A 27,958-nucleotide genomic window follows, 5' to 3' on the forward strand; every position below is an offset into this window, starting at 1 on the left:
TTATTTAAAGAAAAATTAATAAAAAAGATTTTAAAATTTTAAGTTTTATCTATAAGGATAAAATAAAGGATGAAGTGAATAGTATCAGAATTGATTTTTTAGTGTAAAAATGTGATTTTTCATTAAAAATGAATAATATTCAAAGTTTTTCGTTAAAATTTCCTTTATTTAATTTACAAAGAGAAGATTTGTCATAAGAAGAGTATATTGTTATAGTCAACTTAGTTATGACTAGGTATGAGAAATTTTTTAATGTTCTAGAAACACGAAGTGATGAATCATATGTCATTATATAAATGAAGAGAAGTTTTATTTTATAATTGTCACTCCACTTGTATAATAATAGTGATGTATCACTCTATATTCTGATATACTAAAAAAAAATCTCTCAATTAGCTATGTAGAAAAAGTATTATTGTTAGCAGTTCAAAAATTTAATTGTAACTACTTTTATTAAAGTATTTTTTTATTAAGTATGTGGTCCATCATTATTAGAGAGAAAAATTGTTACTGGCAATTTAAAAATTTAAATGTGAATTTCAAACTTTTCATATTTAAAAAAAAATGCCAAGTTGGATATCTAAATGAGTTTATTTAAATAAATAAAAATAATAAAAAATAAAAACGTTACTGCAATATAAAATATCATCCAAGTTAGACCATCGTTTAACTGGAATTTGATTCCCGTCCTATCTAAATAATAAAAAATTAGTTAGAATATCACATTATCAAAAAGATATTCTCATATTTTTTTTCTTCGATCAGCTGTCTCACTTTACATCTTCCAAGCAATTCTCAGTATATGGAACATGATATCTTGTTCTTGGTTTCACATTATGAATCGAACCTGAGCGTATACTAAACAAAACACGTTATTCTAATCTCAAAGACATAGCATGTGATTAACTTTTGCTTGTGTTTTCTAATGGTGATTCTAGCTTTTCCAGAAACATCTGTATATTAAATAAATAAATAAAAAGATAAATGCAGATACATTTTTTCGGCTTTCACGCATTCTTGTTTTTTAACGATCATAAATAAAAAATATGTGTAAGAAGTTAAAAATAGTGTGCGAAAATCATCTTTCAATGAATAAAGCCACATTGTAATCTCTTATTACATAGAAGTAAGTAGATGGAATGGGACATGGAAGGTGATGCTTCCAATTCATTCTTTAATATGATATGGTTGTTCTCTCATTTTCGGTAGTTGATGTCGCCGGCCTTAGGTTTATGGCCATTGAATCTTATGTTGCCAGCAGAAATTCAATTGGAATTTGGAATTTTAAACCAGACGGGTGCAATGTGGCAGCTCTTACTCCGCACAAACGGGTTGGATTAGAGAGGCGGTGGGAGCGGGCGTACAATACATGTGATTCATAGACTCATATCTAAAATTTTCTTTGAGTATAGGAAAAATTCTTCAGTGTGCATGGCATTTACACACTAACACGTAACATCTATGTTTAATAATATTATGTCATAAAGAGATAAACTTACCGCATAACAATATGTTATTGAATCAAAATATTATGTTGTTGGTAAACTCATTCTATATATATATATATATATATATATATATATTTATACTTTTTTGTTCAAATATAATCTTCATTGATAAAAGAAATTGTTACAAGAAATAAACTTAAAGAAAATGTGCTAGTAGGCCAAGTGGACAAAGAAGTCCAAGCAAAGCACACAATGGCCAATTAGACTCTATCTGCTAACACAAGTCATCTTCACCACAACCACCATGTACCTTACCAATCTTTTGTTCGGGTTAGCCGATACCCGGTCATCACCAACAAAACACAAGGGCCATAAAACAAAGCGCACATGCAAATAAGTCCCAAATGAAGAACAATCTAATCATTAATCTCACAACAACAAAAATGTACAAATTTTCCTCTAAAAAACTCAGCAAAAAAAAAAAGCACTCAACACCGGCAACTATATCCACCATCCGAGGACTAACAAGGGAAAACTTTCGATGCAACAAAGCAAGAAGATAGGATACCATCCAACCGTACAAAGAGGCAGCACACAAACCCACACCAGCTGCAAAGCAAATTGGTGCACCTCTACCTAAGAACATCAGATATTATCCACAAACCCAAGCAATACAATATATCGAGGCCCACAATAAGCCCAATAAACCGGGCCCACGTAATTAAGGAAGGTAGCGTTGTTCTGGGCCCATCGTTGTCCTCAACCTCGAGCTCGAGTTCGAGCTCGAGAGAGGCTGTCGGCTTTCCGCTATGGCTTCAAAGCTGCTTCCGCTGCGACGCCTCTCGAAGAGGCTTCTCAAACCTCCATCTTCTCCTTCTTCTTCTTCCACCGCCTCCAGGTCGTGCTTGCATATTCTAGAAGCTTCAAAATCTCCACATCTCTCCCAGAACAGCCACGACGGACCTTGTCATTGGATAGCTTCCAGAAGCTTCTGTTCTAGCCCTTTGAATCTCAACGACGATACTCAAATTCCCGCCGCCATCGATTACCAGTAAGTCCCAATTTTCCATCAAAATTTTGTCTTCTGTTTGGCTACTGAGGAAATAAGGAAACAAAGTTTTGATCTTTCTCTCTAAGGCGTTGTTGTAGGAAGTATAAATGTTGCTTTAACTAAGTTCAAATATACAAACTTTATTGGGAACATGCGCTAAACAGACAATAAGTCGTACATATGTCACGGTTTATCACCCCTTATGACTGTTAGTGTCCCGCCAGTTCTATTTTTTATTGAAAGATTGTAACCGGTTCTATTTGCGCATATTTTCTGTATTTATTTAAGTTGTTCATCAACTGAGAAACTCTAAAGCTATTGATTTTGTGTTGGAAATGGAGTTTTAGTTGAAATTGTTGTTTGCTTCAAGGCGTAAAATGAATGTTGCTAATGAGTTGATGTGCATACAGTTCTGTACTGCCGGAGGATGAATTTCACAGGCTAGCTGATTCTACAATACAAGACCTTCAGGAGAAATTTGAGGTACCTCTTTCGTTCCGTTCCTTTTCATGCCGTGTAATATGAGTAAAAAACCTCGTTACGCATTGTTTTCTTGTTTTGGAACGTAACACATTAAGTATTATCTTTTCATTGATGGTTCTACTTGGACAGGAATATGGAGATTCTGTTCAAGTTGATGACTTTGACATAGACTATGGGGTGAGAATGGCTGATTGTTGTTTGAAATTGATTAACTAATTAGGATAGTAATGAATTTTTGGTGAATAATTGGGTTTGCATTTGGCAGAATGAGGTGCTGACCTTAAAACTCGGGGATCATGGCACCTATGTTTTGAATAAACAAACACCAAACAGACAAATTTGGTTGTCTTCCCCAGTGAGGTATGTTGTCCGCTGTTGCTCTTACTGGCTTCAGGTTTGCTTGTGTGTTTGTGTCTCAACGCTTTTGTGAGACCATATATAGGCTTTCCAAATGTCTGTGTGTCTTGTTGATACCTTTGCTTCACGCCATTGTTTGGACTGCATGTTAACTAAATGTACAATATCTGAATGAGTAGTTCTGTAACGTGGGAAACTCTTTCATTGTGTACTATGAATGAAACTGGATGTATCCTCAACAGTCAACACCAGACGAGCTGATCTGTCACTCTATACCATAGTGCACGCGTACATATTGAAATGTTTGAATGAACATATTTTTTATTGTCAAATGATGTATTACTGCATGTCCATGAGTTTGCTTTTGTGTCCATGGCTTCTTCATATTTCCTTGATAGCGGCGTTATTTTTGAGCAATATGCAGACAGCTTAGCACGTCCTTATGATCAGAAATTAATCCCTCAAACTTATGGATGGATTATAAATTAAAGAAATTTGAATACAATCTTACAATTTTCTAATACTGTCTAGGTTCTTAGTTGAAGCAAGAACAGGTATCAAATGACGCAGGCTTGAATTAAAAAGGTTCCCTTGAATGAAAATTCTCCTACAAGATTTTGGAATGGAAGCGCAAAGAATGAAATTGAAATTAATTCTTTTAGGAAATATAATCTGATTAATGACTAGAACCTTGAACGGTAGCCCTTCAACTGGAACCTATGCCCTTCCTTCTCCCATGTGGATGAATGTCTTGATGCCCTTAAACTCATGAAAGGAAGAGAGTTTAATGGGGCGGGGGGTCTTTATTTTTTACGCATCATGCACGTGCCCGTTATTGTTGGCACGTCGTTGATGTATATCATGTTTCCAATCTGTTGGCTATTGACATGTCTTTATGGAAGCTAATTACATTCATTGTTGTTTCGAGCCTCGTGTTCACAGAACTGGAATGCTTTATTATACTGCCCATCTCTTTCATGTAGAATGCCATGTTAAGTGTGATGTCAACATGGTCTCACGCACTCACCATCTTGACAAATACCTGTACTGATACTGTAAAACCAAGATAGACATTTTCGTGCTCATTCTCCTACCCCTGCATCTATCTTATGTAAAGTGTTAGATATTCACGGTCGCATTTGATCCTCACTATTTTGCATGACTTATTAATTTTTCTTTCGTTCTGCTAAAAGATCTATGTTCTTGATGCAGTGGTCCTCAGAGATTTGACTGGGATCGGAGTTCTCAAGCATGGGTTTATAGGAGGACCAAAGCTCATTTATTGAAAATTCTAGAGAGTGAGTTGGAGGAACTGTGTGGTGAACCCATCAGCCTCTCGTAAACCGCCTCAAAAGTTAGGTAATATAGTTTCACTTGGAAATTAATTTGCAGCACTCGTAGTTTTTCTTCCAGAACACATATTTGGTGTCCTCCACAGCTGAATATAATCTTATCTTGACTAGTTATTGTCTGAAAATTTGTTTTTTTGTGTGAATAAGCAACATGCTTAATGGGAAGGCAAGAACTTCATTTCATTTCGCCAATTTTCTTTCAATGCAATTGTCTTGTAATTTCCTTTTGTGTTCTTTAGTCTCGCTAGGAAAAATTTCACTGTGCAACTTATGACCTACTTTCGATTTGTCCACTCGACTTTTAATTTGTTATGAGCCCCTCTAAGCCTCTAAACCATGCCAATTTGCTTATTTTCTCTTGGTAATCATAACTGTTTTTATTATAAATAACTTTGTAAAGATTTTCTGCGAAAAGTTAATTAAAACTAAAATCATTTAGTCAATTGTAATAAATAAATAGATGGTTAGTAATGTTTTTATCGAATCCGTCCATTTGTTTTTATGCAGTTCAACAACTAAATGATCTTAGTTTTAAGGAGTTTTTTTGTAGAGATGATCTATATATAGTGACATATAATATAAATTTCGTAGAGATGATATTTAATATAGTGACTTATATATAACGGTTCTGATTATAAGCATGAAGTTCTGTGAATAATTTATTATGTATTTTAAGTAGGAGTTCGTACTCAATCTTTGAGGAGCCAAGTCTTTTTCATTTAGAAATCTTGCGGCAAATCAGAATAGAATACTAAAAATCGCTTTGCAAAAAATCAATTAAAATTAAGGTAATTTAGTCATCAAACTGTTTAAAAACAAACGAACAATATTGGTAAAAGTATTACGAACCGTTTCTGTATTTGCTGCAATAAATTGACTAAACAATCTTAGTTTTAATTTATTTTTGCATAGATGATCTTTACAGTGTGATTCATAGTATGAATGGTCCTGATCGTAAGCACAAAGTTCTGTGATTAAAACACTAAGAATTTTAAGTAGGAGTTCCTGCTCATCTTTGAGTAGCCAAGTATTATTCATACTAATAAGTTCAATGGCATTGTTAAAAGTAGGGTGGTGTTCTCCACACATTCATGTTTATCTCCCACGCTTCTTGTTAATTTTTGTCATTTGATTTTTTTTTAATTCATTCGATTCGACGGCCGAAAATTAAGAGAAGTGTGTACAAGGTAAAACAATGGTGGGTTGTATGTCCTTGAGGTACTAGGGCACTTTATACACCCCAACTCTATGGATGCGGATCCTTTGGATCTTCTTTGTAGAGATATGGATGATCAATCAATCGTGTTTGTTTATCGTACATTGTGCGGTTAGTTTTCATTAGAAACTGTTTGTGCTCAATTTTAAATAAATAATTTCAAAATAATTTCTTACAACACGATATATGATGAACGAATGCAATTGATTGTTCATTCGGATTCCTACAAAGAGGATCCAGATAGAATTATAATCCCAACTCTATGATCACAGCCACAAAACTTTAATTCGACTTCTAGGTACAAGTGCTTTTCCGCATGGTGCCTGGCTAGCACCAGCTGGTTTTATGTATTAAACAAATAATGGATATTTTACGGAAAAATAAACGCTGTGCGGTGTCTCTTCCGAGTTCCAAGGGATTAAGGATAGAATTAAGATTGAATAATCCTCGGATTGGTACTAATAAAATATTTTGGTTGACATAAAAGTCTCGATTCCCACTAGAATTGCGATCAGATGATCCCTCTCAATTTTTTACTCATTATATGACCCAACATACGTCACGTTTGAAACTACTTCTAAAATAATTAAAATACTTTTGAGTTAAAAGAAGCATTTGAAATATTTTTGGACAGAAGCACTTGTTGTGTGTTTTTTTCAAGAAGTACTTCAAGTTCTTTTTCAAAAAGTACTTACATCTTTATTAAAATTTTGACATGCTTCTAATAGAAGCACTTTTGGTGGAAGCATAATCATCTCCAATTGGGCAACATATCTATCTACAGCCTATAAAATTTACAAATTTGTACTATTATATCCACCTCAAATAATGACTGAAAATTGAGGATATAATATCCAGTTGTATACAAGAATATTCCGTTAGAATCAGATAAAAGCAGCAGTGCATGAGTTGCACTGATCTATTAGACAACTGATTTTGCATTGTTGAACTATTGCAATTTTAATCTAGCCTTTTAAACACTTGTGTATCGTAGAAAAACCAAATAATTCAACGAATTTCAACATAACACGTGTATTTTAGAAAGAAAAAAAACCCAAATAATTGAGCGGATTACAACGTGTTTATTATGCTTAGTTGCCATCAATGTCACACTCGTAGTGTTTAAGATCAACGGTCCCTGTTGATCCATTTAATTTTGGATACCAACTTAGTGGTTGCTATTAAACCATGGCACTATTAAGTTTCTGTCTGCAAGCTAAAAAGGGCAAGCATAATGCAAGTGTACTGATTCAGTACAAAGCTACTTTCGTAAACAGCTTACTTTCTGCAGTTGGTTTGTTCTCTCAAATATCCCCTCTACCAATTTGGGTGGCCAGAAACCAAGTGAAAATTTAGACGAACCTCCATCGTTCAAGGTGGGAAGGAAACAAACATTTCGCCAAAAATCATGTGAGAGTAAATTCTAATGGAGGAAGTTTATCTGCAAGTGATCGATTGTACCGGTGGATATGATTTCTCTTGTCAACCAACTGCATCAAGGGTTCGAATTTTCTGCATGCCTCTGTCCTTGATCTAATTTAGAGTAAACATATTATTTGTAATAGAATACAAAATGGAGGAAGTTTATAGAAAACATATTTCAGAAATGTTTGTGTTTGTAATTTAGTTGGAACATTGATTGGCTTCTTACATTACAGTCGCCCAAGCACGTGTTTAGCGATTGTTAATCATTAATGAATGTAAATTCCATAATCTGTCAATTTAGAAAATCTTAGATAGGATTGTCTGATTAGTTAAATGATCGTACTCTCACAAAGAATCGGATTCACTATATAACTAGGTACCATCAACTCCTTCAATGCATACAAGCCCATTTTTTGCGAGAGTGATCGAACCAGCTGGCCGATCTGGCTCTCTTACTAAAAATTTCCTTCGGTGAACAACTGATAATCGTCCATGCTAGTATCATTTATCCTCCAGTTTAAATAACATTTTACAAAGAATGGGATGAGACACAATCCTTTTGTCAATCCAAGTGCCAGGATCATAAAGCCTCATTTGTCACCATCATGGTGTCATATTTCATCAAGTCATGGTCGGTAGAAAAACCTAAGATAAATAAAAGCACCTACCATGCTTTTGCTTTGGCTGGCAGCAAACTCGTAGTACAATATCTTCCTGGTGGTTTAGAATTTTCAGGAAAGTACAACTGCAAACCACCACCACACACATACAACCATTCAAACCCTAAAAACTTTAAAACAAATTAATATCCACCACAAGAACCAAACTGCTCGATCGAGTTCAGATCTTTTGTGATATAAAAAATGTTAACGGGACTCTTTTAAAATGAGATTTTTTAAGAATTTTTTATTACAATTTAACGTTAATTTTCGTATTAATATTATAAAATATTATACCAAAAACAAGAATAATAAAGAGTTAACGGAGAATCTGGTTTTTGAGAAATTATTCTTAACAGTTCTCGCATGGTAATTTGCAAAGGTTATTATTATTCCTTCTTAACAATTAACCACCCTTAAAAACGAACCAAAACAAAAGTGATTAAGTAAATTAAGAAAATATGATTGGTTGATGAACTTGTGGTGTCTGCTGAGAGCCTCTCTCAACCACAACCTGGTTACGTGGGAGATTTATTCGTATTATTTTATGAGAATCTCTGATTAATGATTTGATGGCCGACCGAGGACCTTACAGTAATCAACAAATAAAGAGTACGGATAAGATGCTAATCTCATGTTCTTCGTTAATCAACTTTGTTTTAAGGGTCTTAAGCTAGATATTTGTTGAGAGAAAAGAATAAACAAACATACACAGATATCCAAACCAGACAATGTTAACAACAAAGAAAGATTAGAACAAATTAAAGTAAAGTACGTAACCTTCGACCTACTAACAAATAAAGGTATGACATGGGATGGGAGGGTGTCTTATATTATCATGCTTAAGCAATATTGTTGCTAAAACCCACTAGCAATATTGTTTCTTAGAGTGACGTAATTTGGGTGCTCCTACATAAGGGTGCATGAAAATGTCTAGGATATTAATCAAAGGTTGAGAATTTGGAGAACAGTTGCTATGCCTTGATTGTTGGTGCATATGATACCTACATGAGTGATCAAAATTTGTCTGATTGTCGATATGCACAAAAAATTAGAATTTGACAATGATATGATACAAACAACATATAAACGGTTAAATTTAACTGATTGTGATTCCAACACCAACAATATATCAACGATGAGAATTCTCCCACATGTGTGGTGCTTGTGACTTGCGTGAGGTTGTCATGGGTCATGACACAACGTTGGCTTTAAATCACAACACAATGTGTTCAAAGGACAAATAAATCATAGCACAAAGAGGTCCCAATCTAGTGTGTTGAACGATGACTTGATATGTATGGACTAGGGTTTACTTGCGCGCCACAGAAATTGGCCATGGCATATTCTGACAACTGCCACGACCATTCACGCCACCTTTAACTTCAATCCATCAACTCCACTCCTCTGAGGACTCGGTCGTTTCATCTCCACCGCACATTATGCGCTCCCTTCTACTGGAGTCTGGCGCCATGCCATTTCAGCACACTAAAATATACTAGAGTCGGGCGAAAGGCGTCTAAATAAATTCGACGTCAAAATATTCTAACATGTTATGTTCGATTATTATTCTATCATGTTATGTTGTCAGATTATTAATTCAGATCGTGCCGGATCATCCATGAACAAAGTTTTACTTGATTAATAATTCAGATTAACAGCCGGACTAAGATCATCCAACCCTACTTTAAAAAGGAAAAACATGATAAGGTACTTCAATTCAAGAAAAGAAAAAAAAAAAAAAGGAAAAAGCTACTCTTTCAAATTACAAAATAGTATTTTTACAAAATAATGGCACGACATAAACATGAAGAATCGGAGTTTTAAATTAGTAAAATAAAAAGAAAAAAATTTAAACAAATTGCGTGACTAATACGAAATTAACTACCGATCTAATCAGGAACTGCTGAGTTGAGACGGCTGTAAGTAAAAAGAAGTAAAAAGAATTATCCATCATCCCCACATCAGACGGCTACAAGCCTCCGAAGCGTAAAGATCGACGGCTTCAGAGCCTTCATTAAAGTTCACCGATTGTCTTGCCGGCGAAATCTCCTCGTGGACTCAATAACGGGCGAGGACGGGGAACCCGGCCGGTTTAGATCGATTCTCCGGTCTTTTCGAGGTCTCGATGAGTCAACCAAAGTTGCTCCGTCGTCGGGTTCGGTCCGACCCGCTCGAGCTGCCTTAGCCGAGCCACACCTCCGGTGAGGACATGAACGGTGGAGATCGTCGACCTGTGATACAAAACGCACGAATCTTAGCCGTTGAAAAACGAAAGACGATTCTGAAATCAACGGAAACAGATAAGTAACGTACCTGAGAGCGAAGATCCGACGCGGTTTCTCTGAATCGCTTCAACGACACGGCGGTGGCGTCTTCGGAACCATCTCCATCGCCATTGTTGGACGCAGTCGCAGACTGCTCGCTGCTCGATGCGCTCGAAGTCGGCGGAGGCGGCGTCGCCGTCGAAGACAACGGCACCACCTGCTTATCTCCGCCCTCATCGAAACCAACACCCTCATCATCATCGGCGTCATCGTCGTCGTCAATCTCATCGATGTCGGAATCGAATTCATCATCATTACCGTCCTGGCTCACCTCCTCCTCCTCCTCGTCTCTGCTTCCGTCTCGTACAACGCAGCTCTCGCAAACCGAAAAAGTGTGGCCGAGCTTTTCGCCGCAGGCATTCCACGGCGTCGGAGACTGGCACCCGTGGCAGAGGAGGCTCCTGGAGTGGCGAGCCACCAGAAAATTGGCGCCGTGTACCTTGGCGTCGCAGTCCCAGCACAGCATCGCCTGGTCCGATTCGCAGACGATTCTCGCGGGAAGCCGGCAGAGCTCGCAGTTCTTCATCTCTCTCTTGATTGCAAAGGACGCAGAGTCCGCCTTCAGTTTCTGGGAATTTTCTTTTCTCGCAGCTTCTTTGTGTTTCCTCGGAAAAAATTATTCTCTCTCTTCTGCAAGTTCGGGATGGGATGGGAAAGAAGGGAAAAGAAAGGAATTGGCCACTTGCAGTTATTTATAGCAACAACCCTGCATTTTATTTCATTTACGATTTTACCATTCTTGGAACTTGTTTTTGACACATCAACTACTCAAATAATTTATAATTTCAAGAGCAACCAATTGGCTACTCATGATTAAATAGGAACTCTTATTTAAAATTTTTGTGTTCGAGTACCAAGTTTTATGCTTATAACAATAATTGTTTGTATTATGAATCATTATATAAAAATTATTTTTATAAACATAAATTAAAATTAAAGTTGTTAAGTCAATTATTTTAACAAATATATAGACGGTTAGTAATGCTCACTGTTCTAAAAATCTCCACTTAGCGCCGCCTAGGCCTTGCCTAGGTGCTAGACGGTTGATCACCGTCCCGATTAAGAGTTTGAAAATTAAGAAATGACGTCTAAACATGCTGAGGTGACCGCCTAGGCACATGCCTAGCCCACCTAGACCTGCCTAGGTTGTGACTCACTTAAACATAAAATAGATAACTTTCATTTTGTATTTTATTTTTTTCCAATAAATTGTAAGAGACTTGTTGAATACTTGAATGAATACACATTATGTGCGTATGTTCCCATGTTTTCATTATGTTCTAATACTTCACAATAAATATGTCATTCTATTTTGTAGTTTATAATGAAATTATATATATTTTAAATATAAATAGCCATTTATTTACATGAAATAATAATAGATTTACTTAAATCTGCCTAAACCCACCTAGGCATTAAGCTCCAACTCGCCGCCCGACTAACATTTAGTGTCTTTTAGAACCTTGATAATGCTTTTACCAAAAGACATTAAATTTAATTAATTTTTTGCAGATACGATCTTTGTATAATGATTTATAATATAAAAGGTTCTATAGAGCAATAAATATAACAACCTATGTTCGTATTACTTTCACCTGTACCTATTATTTGTAATTGATGGTATATACTACGGTCTAATAGCATTCATTTTCACTTATAATGAGAAATTTTGAATTCTATTATCATTAAATATGAGTTTAAACAATATTATTGCTAATTCATGCTAATGCTAAATCTACACGTAATATCATATTTTAAAGAAAAAAAAAAGTTACTGACGAAGAAATCGGACCAAGTAAACAAAGGGCACGGAGGTCATTTCCAAGTGCAAAACGGTGCAGAAATTCTTTGGATGGCGTGTGAGGACAGCACCAAAGTAGTCCAAGGGTTTCAAGGGGAGGAGGACCAAGAGTTCGAGGCTGTGGTACTCCGCGGCGCCAGGTGTCGCCTTGTCAGGGAACAAAACCTATGTGTGGTCTGTATAGGAAGAGGGTCGTCTTCTGAGTTCAGGATAGGAATCATCCTAATCAGTTTATTTGGACCGTTTAAATTTAATACAACGACCCTAAACAGGGCAATCTTTTAAAATTATAATAATTACAATTATTGAATTAAATTTAAACGGTCCAGATAAGCTGGTTACGAGGATTTCCATTTATAAGCTGGTTAGGAGGATTTCCATTTATAAGCTTAGGAAAGGATCCTCTTCCGTCTGTATATATCTACGGGGGGCCCTTCAGTCTTTTGCCTCCTTGGTTGGTGCAGACTTGCGAGGATATTTTTAAAAATCTGGCGGAAAATGTCGTCCAGGTGGCATATTTTCAATGCAAGGGAGATTGTAGTGTGGCTTACGTGGCGGAATTTGAGCCAACGGACCACGTGGGTCTGCACCTGCAAACTGATTTGATTATCAATTACGTGTACTGTGGGCCCGCGCTCCTGCAATTTTCAGCCTTGCATTTCGCGGCTCCGAATCTTGTTCTCCGATCCCTCGAGTCTTGAGTCTTCCCACACGCGTTTATTAAATATTTTAATATTAAAATAATAATATAGAAAGATTTTTTTATTTATATTTTTATTTTGTAATAAAAAAATAGAAATCAACTATAAATAAACTGCCCACTATCTTAGAAAATAAATTATTTAAAACTTCAGGAAAATAATAACAAAAACAGGGGAGCACAAACTATCTTTATACTAATTGTTTTTTTATTAAAATATATGTAAACACTGCCATGATTTGCCTTCCGAGAATGTAAACACTCTCATAGCTTATAAGAGCAAGTCCAGCCTACTCCAGCCCCTCGGTCATGCGCAACCCAATTTCCCTTCCCTCCTCCCCCCACCCCCCACCCCCCACCCCCCAAAGATTGGGTGGAGTGACGTCTGGCTGACATCATGGTAGCGTCAGTAATGGTTTAATTTTTTTTCTTTTTGCTAGGCGTATGAAAAATGCGCGAGTGGAAACGTATCCCTGACAAGATTTCAGAAGGTAGAGCCTGCGTGCAGGCGCACTAGAAAGGCTCTGGATTTAGCTGCTACGTGGCTCTTTTTCAGCCGTTGGTCTAAGGTCCACCTAGTTTTAATCGGAACGTCCATCTTGTAACTAATGAGTAATGGTTTTCAAGTGTGTTTGCTAACAAATCACAAGTAACTTCACCGGTACAAAAATGCTGGGCCAAGCCCAAAGGAGATTTGCACACTTCCTTTTCCCTAAACAGCAGGATGGCGTTATCTGCGGCAACCAAATCCCAATACCAAACCCAGAGTTCCACCCTTTTTTTTTTTTTTTTTTTCAGAAAAGGGGACCCCATGGTGGCTTGCCACAACAGCTCATCATTATAGAGACTGGAAAGACCGATAGAGACATTTTAGTCTTTCTTTACTTGACATTGTGCGATTCACCAGCGTCAGGAATCGAAGCCAACGCCGATAAATACTTCCATTTCACTAACGCCTTTTTGAAACTGTGAATTACCCTATTGATGCTCACTGTATGAAAATGTTCTCAGCCCAGATCCCTAATTTCCTTTTCAGAGTTATAGGATGAAATTGGTGCGCACAGTCGAAATCGGAGTACTACATTTATCATCAATTTGTATCATTTTTGGTACCTTCTCTTTAATAGAGATAGAATCTTTCAACATATGTAGGTCACATCTTTATTAGAAAAATGATACAAATAGATTGTAAGAACATCATTTTTGATAAATAAATGAAATAAATAGATTATGTAACTGTTAATCGAATTGCATACTAAGCGGGGTTAATGTCAGCCATATGTAGGTCTATTATGTACTTCTACGCTTAAACGTAAATGTATATTATGCTCTAATAAGTTATAGTATTTAGTATAATTTGCATCAAAATACCTCAATTAGAAACCTAGATGGTGGCCAAACATCATTAATCAAGTTTATAAACACGGTGATTAAGAATCCAATATCAAAAGGCAATCGCAAAATAGGCAAAATAGGAAAACTAAATCATCATATTAGGGTTTCTTCATGCCCTTGCAAAGGTGTTTAGTTATGCATATCATAATAATAACAATAAAGGTCAACGATGGTGTGCTCCTAAGCTCTTTCTTAATTGACAAAAAAAAAAAAAAAAACCGTCTTTCTTTTGGACGAATTTATGCTTATGGTGACATGTAGAGAGCTTAATTAGAACATTTTATTTATACTAGAAAAACTTTAAAAAATCGGGTAAAAATTCTCATAAAAAGAAACAAAATCGACCACAAAATAAGAAAGAATCCTTCTTGATTTGAGAAACACATCACATTTTGCATGCCAAATTGGGGCCTTTCCACCATCTAGAAAATTCTGTAAAATACAAAACCTGGAGACCAATCTCTTAGATTACCAAGCACATATGGCACGACAATTGAAAAATGGGAAAGGCCTTTAAATCTTCATTCTTCCACAATTACGTGTTTTATTGAGAATTTAATTTTTGTGAGATTGATTTGCAAAACTGAAACGTCTGAATCCATTAAAAAATATGAAATTCGGACACAACGATCCTTCACATCTTAGCTTCCTTCTTGAGTTGGTCTTGCATCAAACACCTTCAGAAAGTCGATTTATCATAAGAAACGTCCCAAGTCCACAAATTGGCTGAAAGTAAAATAATAATAATAATAATAAGGCTCTTTTAAGAACCTTTCTTTAACAAAATATAGGGATAATTGACATGACAATACATGAAATAATGCACTTATCATACAGGAAAATGGCTTGTGGAACTGAAGTAGCAGTGTTAAAGAAAGCTAAATAAATACTGATGAAAAAGATCATGATCGGAAGAACAAGCTGCATGCATGGTAACATGGTTTGCAAATCCCACGCTATCTTCTGTTTCTTGGCGTATGCAATACTGCTGCTGTTGCTCTGCTAGGGATACACTAACATATGAGAATCTAATCAGCGATGGATCAGAAACTCCTGTTTCGGCCAAAGGAAAATTTGAACTTGGATTCTTTAATTACCCCCTTCAGCTTCACCTACAGGAAGCGCTGGCGCTGATAGCAGATATGTTGGCATAAGGAACCGCAAGCTGAGTCCGAGGACAGTGGTATCTGGTATGGGTTGCCAACAGAGAAAGAAACTCTCTTACAATTAATATATTTTCTATGTGGCATTACTGATGATATATATTTGTCGTAGACGTAAATAATACATCATTCGTCCATTATATAGTTGTCATGTAGGATTGCGCTACATGACATTGCATGTGCGTGTCAGAGCATTTTTAATCGATTGGGTGACGAAATGATCTTAGGTTAATAATGCATGGTAACATAGTTATTAAATTAGCTAAATTTTTTGTTCAGAAAACTTATCCTCCATTCGGGAATCGTTTTATGATTTACCCCTCTCGCTCTAATGCCACTTTGTACTAGAACAAAAGATGTTAAAACTGATAACATGTTTACTTACTTGAAATGAGAGAAGTCATGAATAAGGAAAGTCACGAAATAGCAGTTGGAGTAACTACTCTCTCTCTCTCATCAATCATATCTCTACTTATTCAGGTATTATATTATGAATTATAATGTCGGCATACAAATTCCAAAAAAAATTCAGATCTCATCATCATTCAAGTACGTAAACATGCTTAATCCAATGATGGCCAAATACTTGTAATTCTCATATATCAGATCAACTGAAGGTTCTCAATTCTCACGGATTTCAGGTTAGGTTTTATATGTGGCTGTAGCTGCCGCTGACTGGTTGCGCTGCGACCGCTGTCATTGGCAATTTCAGAGCACTTGGTTCGTCTTCACGAATGAGAGCATCCTCCAAATTAAAAAAAAAAAAAAGTAAATAAAAAAAACCCTCTAGTAAGCTTCTCTCTTTTCCCAAAATTAAAGGTTTTGGATGGATTCCTAAGAGCAACTCCAGCGTTGGAGCCCTCTCCCTGGCAATGCACTATTCAATCCACCTAATGAACAATAACTGCCCTTAATGAACAATAACTGCCCTTAATGAACAGTAAATAGCCCTGACAATAGAATTTGCATCTCCACCGTTACACTTCAATAGCCCTGGCAATAGGCAATAAAATATTAGTATTTTTTTTATTTATAAAATAATACAAAATAATTTTAATTGTAATATCGGATAAGATTTTTAATCGTTCTCGTTGCGCCACGTGTCATTATCCGAAGTATTATTAAATAATACAAAATAATACAATTATTGGTGATGGATTTCTGATAAGATTATTAACCAATCACGTCGCGCCACGTGTCATAATCTGTTCACAATCTTTGAGGATAGATTTCCATCAGATTTTTAACGAATGACGGCATGCCACGTGTCATAATCTGTTCACAATCTTTGAGGATAGATTTCCATCAGATTTGTAACGAATGACGGCATGCCACGTGGCATTATGCACAACCTAATCCTTTCTGAATCCTCTATATAATCCACCATCCATTAATTAATCTCTGCCGTTGGATATAAATTTTTTTTTTTAATCCACCATCCATAAATTTTTTTGAATTTTTTACAATTTTTTTAAAATTTTTATTCAATTAATTAATCTCTGCCGTTGGATATCAAAAATTTTGAATTCCAACACTCCAGATTGTGCCACGTGTCACAACGGTAACTTTTCAGATTTTTAAAACTATTTTTTCATTTATTTTTTTTATTTATAAAGCATTTTAATATCCACCGTTGATCTCAGATCGAACGGTGGATATTAAATCTGACTTAATTATTTTTTTTTTACCGTTGAGATTGAACGGTCCAAATTAAGTGACCGTTGAGATCTAACGCACCGTGGGAAGCCACGTGGCTTCCCAACGGTAACTGACAGCCTTTTTTTTTCTTCTGATTTTTGTGTCGGTGACGCGCCCCCACGCGCGGGTGGGGTGCATGCGCCTGACACAAAAAAAATTAAATATTGCGCTGACGCCACCCTGGCGTCAGCCTGACGTCACGCCCACCTCGGGCTGGCAATCCCCCACGGGCCCGGAGCTCGGGCCTCCACCTTCGGTCGGGCTAGCCCACGTTGGAGCCCTCCCACCGGCCCTCGGGCCCTTGTTTTCGAGCCTGTCCCCCAAGCCAAACCCAACGCTGGGCTTGCTCTAAAGCTTCACCTTTTTGTGTCATAATATTATTAAAATAACTAAGCGTAAACAGGAAAATGGATTTGGATCCTCGCCAGATTCCCTTTATGGGGATCATAGAGATCAACAAACACGGACCGTTAATAAAAAATCATGCGGCCATAATTTTTTCTTTTTTTATATTTTTCACGCAAAATGATGGTATTTTACTTTTAAAAATATAAAATACATTTAAATGGAACCACACGATTTTTATTTAACGATACGGGTTCGTTGATCCCTAAAATCTCCAAGGAGAGGTTCCGGCAAGTATTCAAATCCGAAGAAAATAATGCAGGTTGATTTTGGTCTTCATGGGTCTCTATCATCATATTATTATTAAAGTATAATTGGGAGAAAAACGAAAAAGTGGCAATCGTTTGTTTCTATAAAAAAAATCCTAGGTCCGGGCATCGAATACTCCGACCAGTATCGAGGTCAGGAAAAGGCATAAAATTTGAAAAAGTAAAAGGTTCTAGAAAAATGTTGACAATCATTCAAGGTCTATGTCTACAGTATGCAGAAAAATTAGACAATAATTCATTTAACTAAGTGACTTCGCTTTATGGAAAACTATCGAAATTATTCGGATTTTTACTAACCGGAATGTTCGAATGAGGATTTGGACCATCCGAAATATTCGAATGAGGATTTGAACTAAAAGAAATATTTGAAGGTGGATATAAGCATAATTTTTTTATAGTATAATTCTTTTACGGGATTGTATGATGAGCAAAGTTCTAAAAGACACAAGGTTCTGACATATAATATATAAAAAAAATTGATAGACTTTCCTTAATATTTTGGTGAATATGATAGTATGAGATAAATGTTCAATGATTACAAGCTTGTAGTACTTTATGAAATGCTTTTTTGAAACTTGTATTTATTTATAGTGAATTTTAAGAGGAATAATTGTGTCCAACATGTGACCTAAAAATTTAAAATAACCAAGCTGAAATATGAATATAGTGTGTGCAGTAGCAGCCCCAACAACCTTCATTCAAGCATTTTGTTGAACAACTTTCATACATGTTTAGAAGGGCGGATTCTCGATTTTCATGGGGATTTCGGACGACCGTAGGGCAACCGCCCCTCTTTGCTCCAGTGTAGCTTCGTCTATGACTCAAATGTATTAATATTTAAATTTAAATTTTTATATTTTTAAATAAAAACGATTTAAACATCAAGAACATCGAATACTTCAAAGCACTCAAAAAAATTCCTTGTTTTCATATTTCATACATAGAAACCCGCGTAAGCACATGTCTTAATTCTTCCTCACAAAAGGACGAAGAAAAAGTGAGGGTAAGGGGGCCAAATGAAAAAGAAGAAGATGACATGAGTGGGATTATACAATTTCTTTCTTACCCTCCTCCCTTGACTTTGCTTTTGCTTTCCCAATAATTCAATCTGGTCTCTGATTAAGAGCCTTTCAAATTACATTTTACTGTAGCACTGTGCTCTTAGTTACAGCAAAAACATTGTATTTTGCAGAGAAACTTACTTATAGCAGGATCTTGTTGTGCCAGATTGCCAGTATTCTAAGAAAATCTTACGTTGTTAGACATTTTAACTTTCTCACATGACAGTGAATGATTATCTCAAATACAAGCAAAATAATTTCCATTGCATGGAAGTCTCCTTAGAAATTTTCACTCAAATCAACCAATAATTTATTGGCACACTGCTCACAGCTTGCAAAGGTAACATGTAGCTATCTAGGGGTACTTTTGAGAATATGGAGAACAGCATCAGGACATGTGAATATCTAGAGCCAGACACTAATTAACTTAATCACTAGTTTTTCCACTGTATGCCTCCTAGAATTATGACAAATGATCTAGCTTAGGTACTTGTATCATTATGGTGATCCAAAGCAAGATCAGGAAGTTAATCATCATTAGCTGGTCTGCTAATCACATGTTCTTCTGTATGTTCTTTCTCTACTCTTTCTTGTTATGCACTTGTTTTCTGTGTTGCATTGCTAAAGATACCATGACAATTGGCAGCTTGATTAGTGATGATCAAGGTGATACTATAGTTTCATCAAGAGAGAAATTCGAACTCGGGTTTTTTACTCCTAATGGAAGCTCTCAGAGTAGAAGATATGTTGGAATATGGTACTATGGATCGAATCCGAAAACAGTTGTGTGGATTGCCAATAGGGACAAGCCGCTTTCAGATGCTCATGGTGTTTTTGGTATTGCAGAAGATGGAAACCTTAAGGTTTTGGATGGCGGCGGTAAAATGTACTGGTCTACAAGTCTTGAGAGATCATCTTCAGACAGGGCTGCGAAGCTCATGGACTCTGGGAATCTTGTTGTTGTGAGCAATGAAGATCAAGGGAGAATTCTTTGGCAGAGTTTCGAAAATCCAACCGACACATTTCTTCCTGGCATGAAAATGAATGAAAATTTAGTACTTACTTCATGGACAAGTAATGTTGATCCTGCAACCGGGAATTTCACATTTCAGCAGGATAAAGAGGGAACGAACCAATTTGTTATCTGGAAAAGATCGGTGAGGTACTGGAAAAGCGAAGTTTCTGGAAACTTCATTAGTTCAGATGAGATGGCTCCTGCAGTTCTTTATATGCTATCAAATTTCACCTCTACCCCGGTCCGTAATGACTTTTTGCCACATCTCAAGCCATCTCTATACAATGCTACGAGAGTAGTTATGAGTTCTTCGGGCCAAATTCGGTATCTGTTGTGGGATTATGAGAAGGTTTGGTCTTTGATCTGGTCAGATCCTAGAGATGGTTGCAGCGTGTATAATACATGCGGTAATTTTGGGAGTTGCAATAGCCAAAATGGTTTGGTTTGCAAGTGCTTACCTGGTTTTAAGCCTACTTCGCCGGATAATTGGAACAATGGAGATTATTCAGCTGGTTGTGTCAGGAAATCAACAATTTGCGGCAACAATGCTGTGAGTGACACGTTCTTGAGTTTAAAGATGATGAAGGTGGGAAACCCCGATTCGCAATTTAATGCCAAAAGTGAGATGGAATGCAAAATAGAGTGCCTTAACAACTGCCAGTGCCAAGCTTATTCATATGAGGAGGTTGACATCACACGAAAGGGTGGGAGTAGTGGTTCTACATGCTGGATTTGGTCAGAGGATGTTAGAAATCTTCAGGAGGAGTATGACACTGGCCAGAACCTCCAGGTTCGTGTAGCAGTTTCGGATATAGGTATGATTCTTATACAAAAATGCTGGAATTTCTATATGTTCATCTAGCAGTTCCAAAAGTTCTTTGTTAGACAATCATGAAAGCTCAACATTTTCTCTGTACTGTTTTTAAATTTCAAGGAATTATACTTTTGCAGAATCAACATCAAGGAATTGCGAAACTTGTGGTACAAACCTGATCCCTTATCCCCTGAGCACTGGACCAAAATGTGGTGATCTTGCATACTATAGTTTTAAATGCAACACCGCCGTGGGCCAGGTTAGCTTTGAGGCACCCAGTGGCACCTACAAAGTCACAAGCATCAATCCGGATACACGAAAATTTGTCATCCAAGCCAAAAATGCAGATAACTGCAGAAATCAAAATTTCCTACAGCTCAATCAATCATCTCCCTTTCATGTGATCAACAAGTGCAATGCTGAATCGTCCGAATTAAGTTCTGATTTCTCATTTAAAGGAGGACATGAAGTTGAAATTTCTTGGGATCCACCATTAGAACCACTTTGTTCTTCATATACTGACTGCAAGGACTGGCCCCGGTCTACTTGTAACACTACCAAAGAGGGGATGAAAAGGTGCCTCTGCACTGCGAACTCTAAATGGGATAGCTTGAGCTTGAATTGTACTCAAGGTAAAATATTTACATAATGTTTGATTGCAAGTTTTTAAATTTCAGAAGATAGCGATTTACCTTTTCTTGTCTATTTTTTCGCAGAAGTTGGTAACGGTAAGAAAATTGGTGAGCAACGAAAAAAGACCTTGGCTCTAATAGTTGTAGTATCTTTTATAAGTGTAGCTGTTCTGGCTATTCTCTCAAGTACCTTCATTTATGCTTACTTATGGAGAAGAAGACAGTTCAAGCGACAAGGTAACTAGAATATATCCACCACATGATTTACGTTATTTTCATTAGTATGAATTTTTGGATTTTGATGGAGTTGTGTTTGAATTCAGAAAGCAGGGAAAGCGTTCAAAAGAATTCGGTGCTTCACTTTTATGACAGTGGGAGAAAAGTTAAAAGTTTTATCGAATCAGGCCGATCTAAAGATGATGATACAGAAGGCTTTGATGTACCATTTTTTGATTTGGAAAGTATACTGGTTGCTACAAATTACTTCTCCAATGCGAACAAACTTGGACAAGGCGGCTTTGGCCCTGTTTACAAGGTACCATCCCTTTATTAGATACATGTCATGGTTTAAATCAACTGGTTTTTGGTAAACACTGGACTTTATCTGGATTGTACTATCAGGGTAATCTTCCCGGGGGACAAGAAATCGCGGTCAAGAGGCTCTCAAGATGTTCGGGACAAGGCTTAGAGGAATTCAAGAATGAGGTTTTGTTGATTGCCAAACTCCAACATCGAAACCTGGTTCAACTTTTGGGCTATTGTGTCGAGGGAGATGAAAAGATGTTAGTCTATGAATATATGGCTAACAAAAGCTTGGACTCATTCATATTTGGTTAGCCTCTAATTTTAATTCTCAGAGTTTTTCTTTTGCAAATCTCTATCTATACTGATTGACCGAAACTAACTTACATGTAATGCTTCTTGGATGGAAAATAATACCACGCAAAGATCGAAAACTATGTGTGTCGTTAAACTGGGATATGCGCTTCAATATCATTTTGGGAATTGCTCGGGGTCTGCTTTATCTTCACCAAGATTCTAGGTTAAGGATTATTCATAGAGACCTGAAAACCAGCAACATTCTTCTGGGCGAGGAGATGAATCCCAAAATCTCTGACTTTGGTTTGGCTAGGATCTTCGGAGGCAACGAAACTTCAGCAAACACCAACAGAGTAGTTGGAACATAGTAAGTTTAAGTATATGCTATTTAACCTTTTCATCACAAGTATATGAGTTCACTAAATCAATTTATATTTCTTGTATTGCAGTGGCTATATGTCTCCAGAGTATGCATTAGATGGATTATTTTCAGTAAAATCCGATGTTTTCAGCTTCGGTGTAGTTGTAATTGAGGTCATCAGTGGGAAAAGGAACACCGGGTTTTTTCAGCAGGAAAAATCTTTGAGTCTTCTAGGCTATGTGAGTGCTTGAAACATTTCATACACCAAATCTTATATTATCATCCTCAAAATATTACGCCTTACATTTTGTTAATTGATACACCAGGCATGGCACTTGTGGAAAGAAGAGAAGGCATTGGATTTACTCGAGCAGACACTGAGTCAAAGCTGCAACCAGGACGAGTACTTAAAATGTGTCAACGTAGGGCTCTTATGCGTACAAGAAGACCCGGGTGATCGCCCAACCATGTCACAAGTAGTTTTCATGCTAGGCAGTGAAACTGCAACGATTCCAATCCCTAAACAACCTGCCTTTATTGTTAGGCGGTGCCCTTCTAGAAGTAGCCCACCTTCTTCCTCAAGCAAACCAGAAACATTTTCTAACAATGAGTTAACCATCACTTTAGAAGATGGTCGGTAGCCAAAGCAGTTTCTGTGCGTCTTCTCTTTATGTTACGTTGTTATCATGTTATGACGAGTGCATCAACATTGGAATTCATGATGTTTTTCTTTTTGCCATCTTCAATGTATTCTTTGCTTATAATCCGGTTATGTGTATGTTGTCTGTGCTGTAATATCTATAAATTACAGCAATAACTTTTGGAGCTCCCAAACATTTGGTGATCTCAGATGTGTCGATATAAATAGCAGCGACTCATTATTTCAATGTGGAATCAGGTGGTAGAAGGGAGGCATTTATCCTTTCTCAGTTTCTGAATGGAGTGCCTCTTTCTCTGTCTAGTTTTGTTACTCATATATGTTGTCTTGCCACTTTGTACCAGCAAAGAAAATTTAGTACCCGGAAAATATATCGGTGCAAACCAGACCTTGGTTTCTCCCATGGGGACCTTTTCATTAGGCTTCTTCAGTCCTGAAAATTCTACCAAACACCTCCTTGGTATATGGTACAACAAAATCCCAAAGGCACCGATGGTATGGGTTGCTAACAGAGAATTCCCACTTAATTCACTGAGATTTTTCATGCTCCGCGGTGATGGGAATCTCGTGGTGTTGGATTCCATGGTGGGACTAGAAAATTTTTCTGGTCATCTAATACATCAGTACCTGCTTCTGCAGTGAATGCCACAACGGGTTCACTAATGAATACTGGAAATCTTGTTCTGAGATTCGGAGAAGACAGTCTGTGGCAGAGCTTTGATCATCCCTTCGATACATATTTGCTCAGCACGAAGCTTAATGATATTAGCTGCTACAAACAACTTGCTAATAAACTCAGGGAGGGAGGATTTGGCTCCATTTACAAGGTGAGAGTAATAAGGGTAAAACTGTAAACAGATATGTTTGTTAGAGGTTGTTATAAGGAGGTTATGGTAGTTTGTAATTAGTGAGTGATTAGTTGGATAAAGATGTGATTAGATAGTTAGCTAAAGCTAGTGAGTCACTAGTATATATATACATCAATGTGTAACTTTATTGTTTGATGAAATGAAAGAATAATTTCTTCATTATGGTATCTCTCACCTAGGTCCTACGACACTCGATCTTTCCCTTCTGCTTCCTGCTTCTCCTTTCTTCGAATCTTCAAACCCTAGAAACCACCATGGCTGGCTCTCCTTCTTCTGAATCTGCTTCCCTCGTTCATCCAATTCCGATGAATTCTTGCTCATTCTTCACTCTCCTCGGCAACATCGTTGATTACAATCCAGAATATTGGATCTATGGTGCCAATCAAGCTCACAACGACGAACTATCTCACCTGGAGTGCTCTGTTCGCTCCTATTTTTCGCTGGTATAATCTCACCAGAATCATTGGTGGCATGATGTCTGCTCTGTCGAAATATCTTCTTGACTCGTCTGGTAATCGAACCTTTACTCCGAATCCTCAGTATGTTACTTGGTTTGAAAATGATTAGAATATCTTGATTTGGATAAATTCTACACTATCGGATGCCCTAATTCCGTACACTGTTGGAGTCAATTCGGCCTGTGAGCTTTGGTCCAAATTGGAATCGCGACTTGTAACTGCATCGCATTCGCACATCCACGAGCTTCGCTCCCGTCTTCGTAGCATCACGAAGGGTGATTCTACGGCTGCGCTCTATCTTCAACAAATTGAAAAATCGCAGATGCTCTTGCAAATACCGGAGCTCTAATCGAAGATTATGAGTTGATTTCTATAATTTTACATGGTTTGCCTTCTGAGTATGAATTTTTCATTGATACAATCCAATTTCGCCTTGGTTCAACCACCATTGATGAACTTCATGGGTTGCTCGTAAGAAAACCTTATCGTTTGCCCTAATTCAAGCATTTAATTCCTCTGCTGATCTTTTTCCAATACTGCCTAGTGATTTTGGTGCTCAACCATTCTTTACTCAGAACGAATCTCATTCGCACTCTTATGGTTCTCAAAATCGTGGCAACTTCTCTCAACCTAGAAATTACAACAATCGTGGACCTCAGAGGAATAATCAAGGGTTTCAGGGCAATCAAAGATTCAATCGTGGCAATCAGGGTAATCATTGTTACAATTGTGGTTCCCGTTCTCAGTACAACAATTCTACTAGAAAGATCTCTTTTCAAATTTTCTGTCAATTGGATCATGAAGCTGTTGAGTGCCCTCATCGCATGAATCCTACCTTTGGTACCAAGAATTCTTAAATTGTCTATCATGCATCTACAACTCCTACTTGGCTTCTTGATTCTGGTGCTAGCTCACACATGACTCATTCCTACACGAGTTTGTAGAATCCTGATGCATACACTGGACTTGAGCAAGTGTATATTGGTGATGGCAAAGGTTTGCCTATACTCAATTCTGGTTCCTCTACACTTAATACTGGTTCTCATTGCTGTGATCTTAAAAATGTCTTGCATGTTCATCATCTTAAGCAAGATTTGATTTTTGCCAATCGTTTTATACTTGATAATTGGTGTTTTATTCATTTGTATCATTTTCACTTCATTGTGAAGGACCTTTCTTCGAAGAAAACACTCTTTAAAGGTCCTGTGAGAGCTGGATTCTATCCATTGCATGCATCCTTTATTGTTGGTAATCAACAGGCATTTGCAGCATATGCTAAAGCCTTACAGCTTAATTGGCATCAAAGATTGGGTCACCCTGCACTCAAAATACTAAATAAACTAGTCTCCAAATCCTGTATTTTAGTTTCAAGTGCTTTAAATAAATCTGTGCGCTCTAGTTGTGCTCTAGGCAAATGTTTAAAACTGTCTTTTGCTTATGTTCCTTGTGCATCAAGTAGGCTTCTAGAGCTTTTGCACACTGATGTATGGGATCCTGCACCACTCATTTCTGTTAATGGATATCGATATTACTCATTTTTGTTGATAACTACACAAAGTATACTTGGTTATTTCCTCTTAAATCCAAATCTGATGTCTTTGATACATTTGTGCAATTCAAAGTATTGGTGGAAAATTTACTCAATGCTAAAATTGTTACTTTGAGATATGATTATGGTGGGGAATTTCTTGGTCTCAAGTTTATCAAGTTTCTTCAAGAGCATGGCATTTCACATCAGTTAAGCTGCCTTTATATACCTGAGCAAAATGTTTGTGCTGAGCGTAAACACATGCATTTAGTTGAAACTGCTAGAACTCTCCTAACAGCCTCCAAGGTTCCTCATTCATATTGGGTTGATGCTTTTGCCACAGCTATCTATCTCATCAATACGGTGCCAACCACCAGATTATCTCCTTGGGAATTACTGTTTCACAAATCTCCAGATTACACCTTTTTGAAAATCTTGGGATATAGATGTTTCCCATGGTTGAAATCTTATGCAACTTCCAAGCTTGATCCCAAAAGCAAGGAATGTGTCTTTTTGGGGTACAATTTGAATCACAAAGGCTATAAATGCCTTGATTCTTACACTGGCATAGTGTATCTTTCGAGGCATGTGATTTTTGGTGAAGATACATTTCCCTTTGCTCAAAAGGATCATCTTCAACAATCAAGTTCTAGTTCTAGTTTTTCTCAATTGCAGCAATCCAATCCCTTTCCAACCATATTGATTTTTCCCATTATATCTCAGCCTTCTCAATCTACATCTCTTACCTTACCTATAACTCTACCTTCACCCTCTTCTATTCATACATCATCATCTCTTCCTGTACCCTTCTTTACTACTTTACCTACCTGTCCTCTCACTTCTGTCACTAATACACTTTCTGAACCCTCAATACTCTCAATACTCATCCCATGCAAACCAGATCCAAATCTGGTATTTTTAAACCTAAACCACTCTTGGCAACCAAGCATCCTATCTCTTCTGATTTATCTTCAGATTATGCACTATCCACCTATCTTTAAGCATCAAAACACTCACATTGGAGACAAGCAATGCAGGAAGAGTTCAATGCTCTCATTCAAACTGGCACTTGGTTTCTAGTTCCTGCCAATCCCACTTAGAACTTAGTTGGTGCAAATGGGTGTTTAGAATCAAAAGAACACTAGATGGTACCATTGATAGGTACAAAGTTAGGCTTGTAGCCAAAGGTTTCAATCAACAGCAAGGTCTGGATTATATTGAGACATTTAGTCCAATTGCTAAGCCTGTCACTATTAGGCTTCTTCTCACTTTGGCTGCTAAATTTGATTGGTTTCTCAATCAACTTGATGTTAGCAATGCCTTTCTGCATGGTAACTTGACAGAATATGTGTTCATGATCTAACCACCAGGATTTGAAGACCCTACCAAGCAAAATTATGTCTGTCATCTTGACATGTCTTTGTATAGACTAAAGCAAGCCCTTAGGGCTTGGTATGAGAAGTTGACCACTGCATTGAAGTTTTTGGGTTTCTCAAGTTCACCAAATGACCATTCCTTATTTGTAAAGAAGGCTCCTGCATTGGTTTTAATTTTGGTCTATGTTGATGATATTATTGTTACTGGACCAAATGCTCAACTCTGTCAAACAATTATTTTTCTGCTCAGTTCTTTATTTCTTGTCGAAGATCTCGGTCCTCTTCATTACTTTCTTGGTATTGAAGTCAAGAGGTCATCATCTTGTATACTTCTCTCTCATACCAAGTATATTCTTGATATACTTTCCAAGGCACATATGGAAGGTTCAAAACCTTGTGTTACCCTACCCAGTACAACCAAATTGGATCATGAATCTTATATGCTTGATAATCCTGTAGAATATAGGTCCTTGGTTGGTGGTTTGCAATACTTAACCTGGACAAGGCCAGATTTATCTTAGGCAGTGAATTTGGTCTGTCAATTCATGCAAAGCCTAAGACAAGCTCATTTTCAGGCAGTCAAACGCATTCTCAGATATCTAAAGGGCATTATGTCCA

General features: G+C 37.0%; 3 protein-coding genes across 6 annotated transcripts; 2 read left to right on the plus strand and 1 right to left on the minus strand.

Annotated features, from left to right (window-relative positions):
- Positions 1 to 2,204: 2,204 nt before the first annotated feature.
- Positions 2,205 to 6,009, plus strand: LOC137708658 (frataxin, mitochondrial). Of its 3 annotated transcripts, none has more exons than XM_068447780.2 (6): positions 2,205 to 2,499; positions 2,910 to 2,982; positions 3,112 to 3,159; positions 3,248 to 3,342; positions 4,552 to 4,698; positions 5,602 to 6,009. In XM_068447780.2, the coding sequence occupies exons 1-5, from the start codon at positions 2,258 to 2,260 to the stop codon at positions 4,679 to 4,681; spliced, it is 588 nt and encodes a 195-aa protein (XP_068303881.2). In that variant the 5' UTR covers positions 2,205 to 2,257; the 3' UTR covers positions 4,682 to 4,698; positions 5,602 to 6,009. The 3 variants fall into 3 exon arrangements, with proteins under 3 accessions (XP_068303881.2, XP_088544757.1, XP_068303880.2); XM_088688631.1 differs by lacking the exon at positions 5,602 to 6,009 and adding an exon at positions 4,839 to 4,874; XM_068447779.2 differs by lacking the exon at positions 5,602 to 6,009 and having other exon boundaries at positions 2,206 to 2,499; positions 4,552 to 4,874.
- A 3,721-nt stretch (positions 6,010 to 9,730) lies between these two features.
- Positions 9,731 to 11,002, minus strand: LOC137708386 (uncharacterized). The gene is made up of 2 exons (XM_068447443.2): positions 10,308 to 11,002; positions 9,731 to 10,225 (listed from the first exon to the last, which is right to left on the minus strand). Exons 1-2 carry the CDS (start codon positions 10,842 to 10,844, stop codon positions 10,016 to 10,018), a joined length of 747 nt encoding a protein of 248 aa, XP_068303544.2. The 5' UTR covers positions 10,845 to 11,002; the 3' UTR covers positions 9,731 to 10,015.
- Positions 11,003 to 19,149: 8,147 nt separating this feature from the next.
- Positions 19,150 to 23,338, plus strand: LOC137708099 (G-type lectin S-receptor-like Serine/Threonine-kinase). 2 transcript variants are annotated; one of them, XM_088688817.1, is made up of 9 exons: positions 19,236 to 19,377; positions 19,457 to 20,640; positions 20,777 to 21,271; positions 21,356 to 21,508; positions 21,595 to 21,806; positions 21,893 to 22,103; positions 22,220 to 22,457; positions 22,540 to 22,690; positions 22,778 to 23,338. In XM_088688817.1, the coding sequence occupies exons 2-9, from the start codon at positions 19,695 to 19,697 to the stop codon at positions 23,090 to 23,092; spliced, it is 2,721 nt and encodes a 906-aa protein (XP_088544943.1). In that variant the 5' UTR covers positions 19,236 to 19,377; positions 19,457 to 19,694; the 3' UTR covers positions 23,093 to 23,338. The 2 variants fall into 2 exon arrangements, with proteins under 2 accessions (XP_068303192.2, XP_088544943.1); XM_068447091.2 differs by having other exon boundaries at positions 19,150 to 20,640.
- Positions 23,339 to 27,958: the final 4,620 nt, after the last annotated feature.

This window comes from Pyrus communis, chromosome 17, assembly GCF_041283825.1.
Source record: "Pyrus communis isolate YQ-2024b chromosome 17, ASM4128382v1, whole genome shotgun sequence".
Classification (NCBI taxonomy): Eukaryota; Viridiplantae; Streptophyta; class Magnoliopsida; order Rosales; family Rosaceae; genus Pyrus; species Pyrus communis.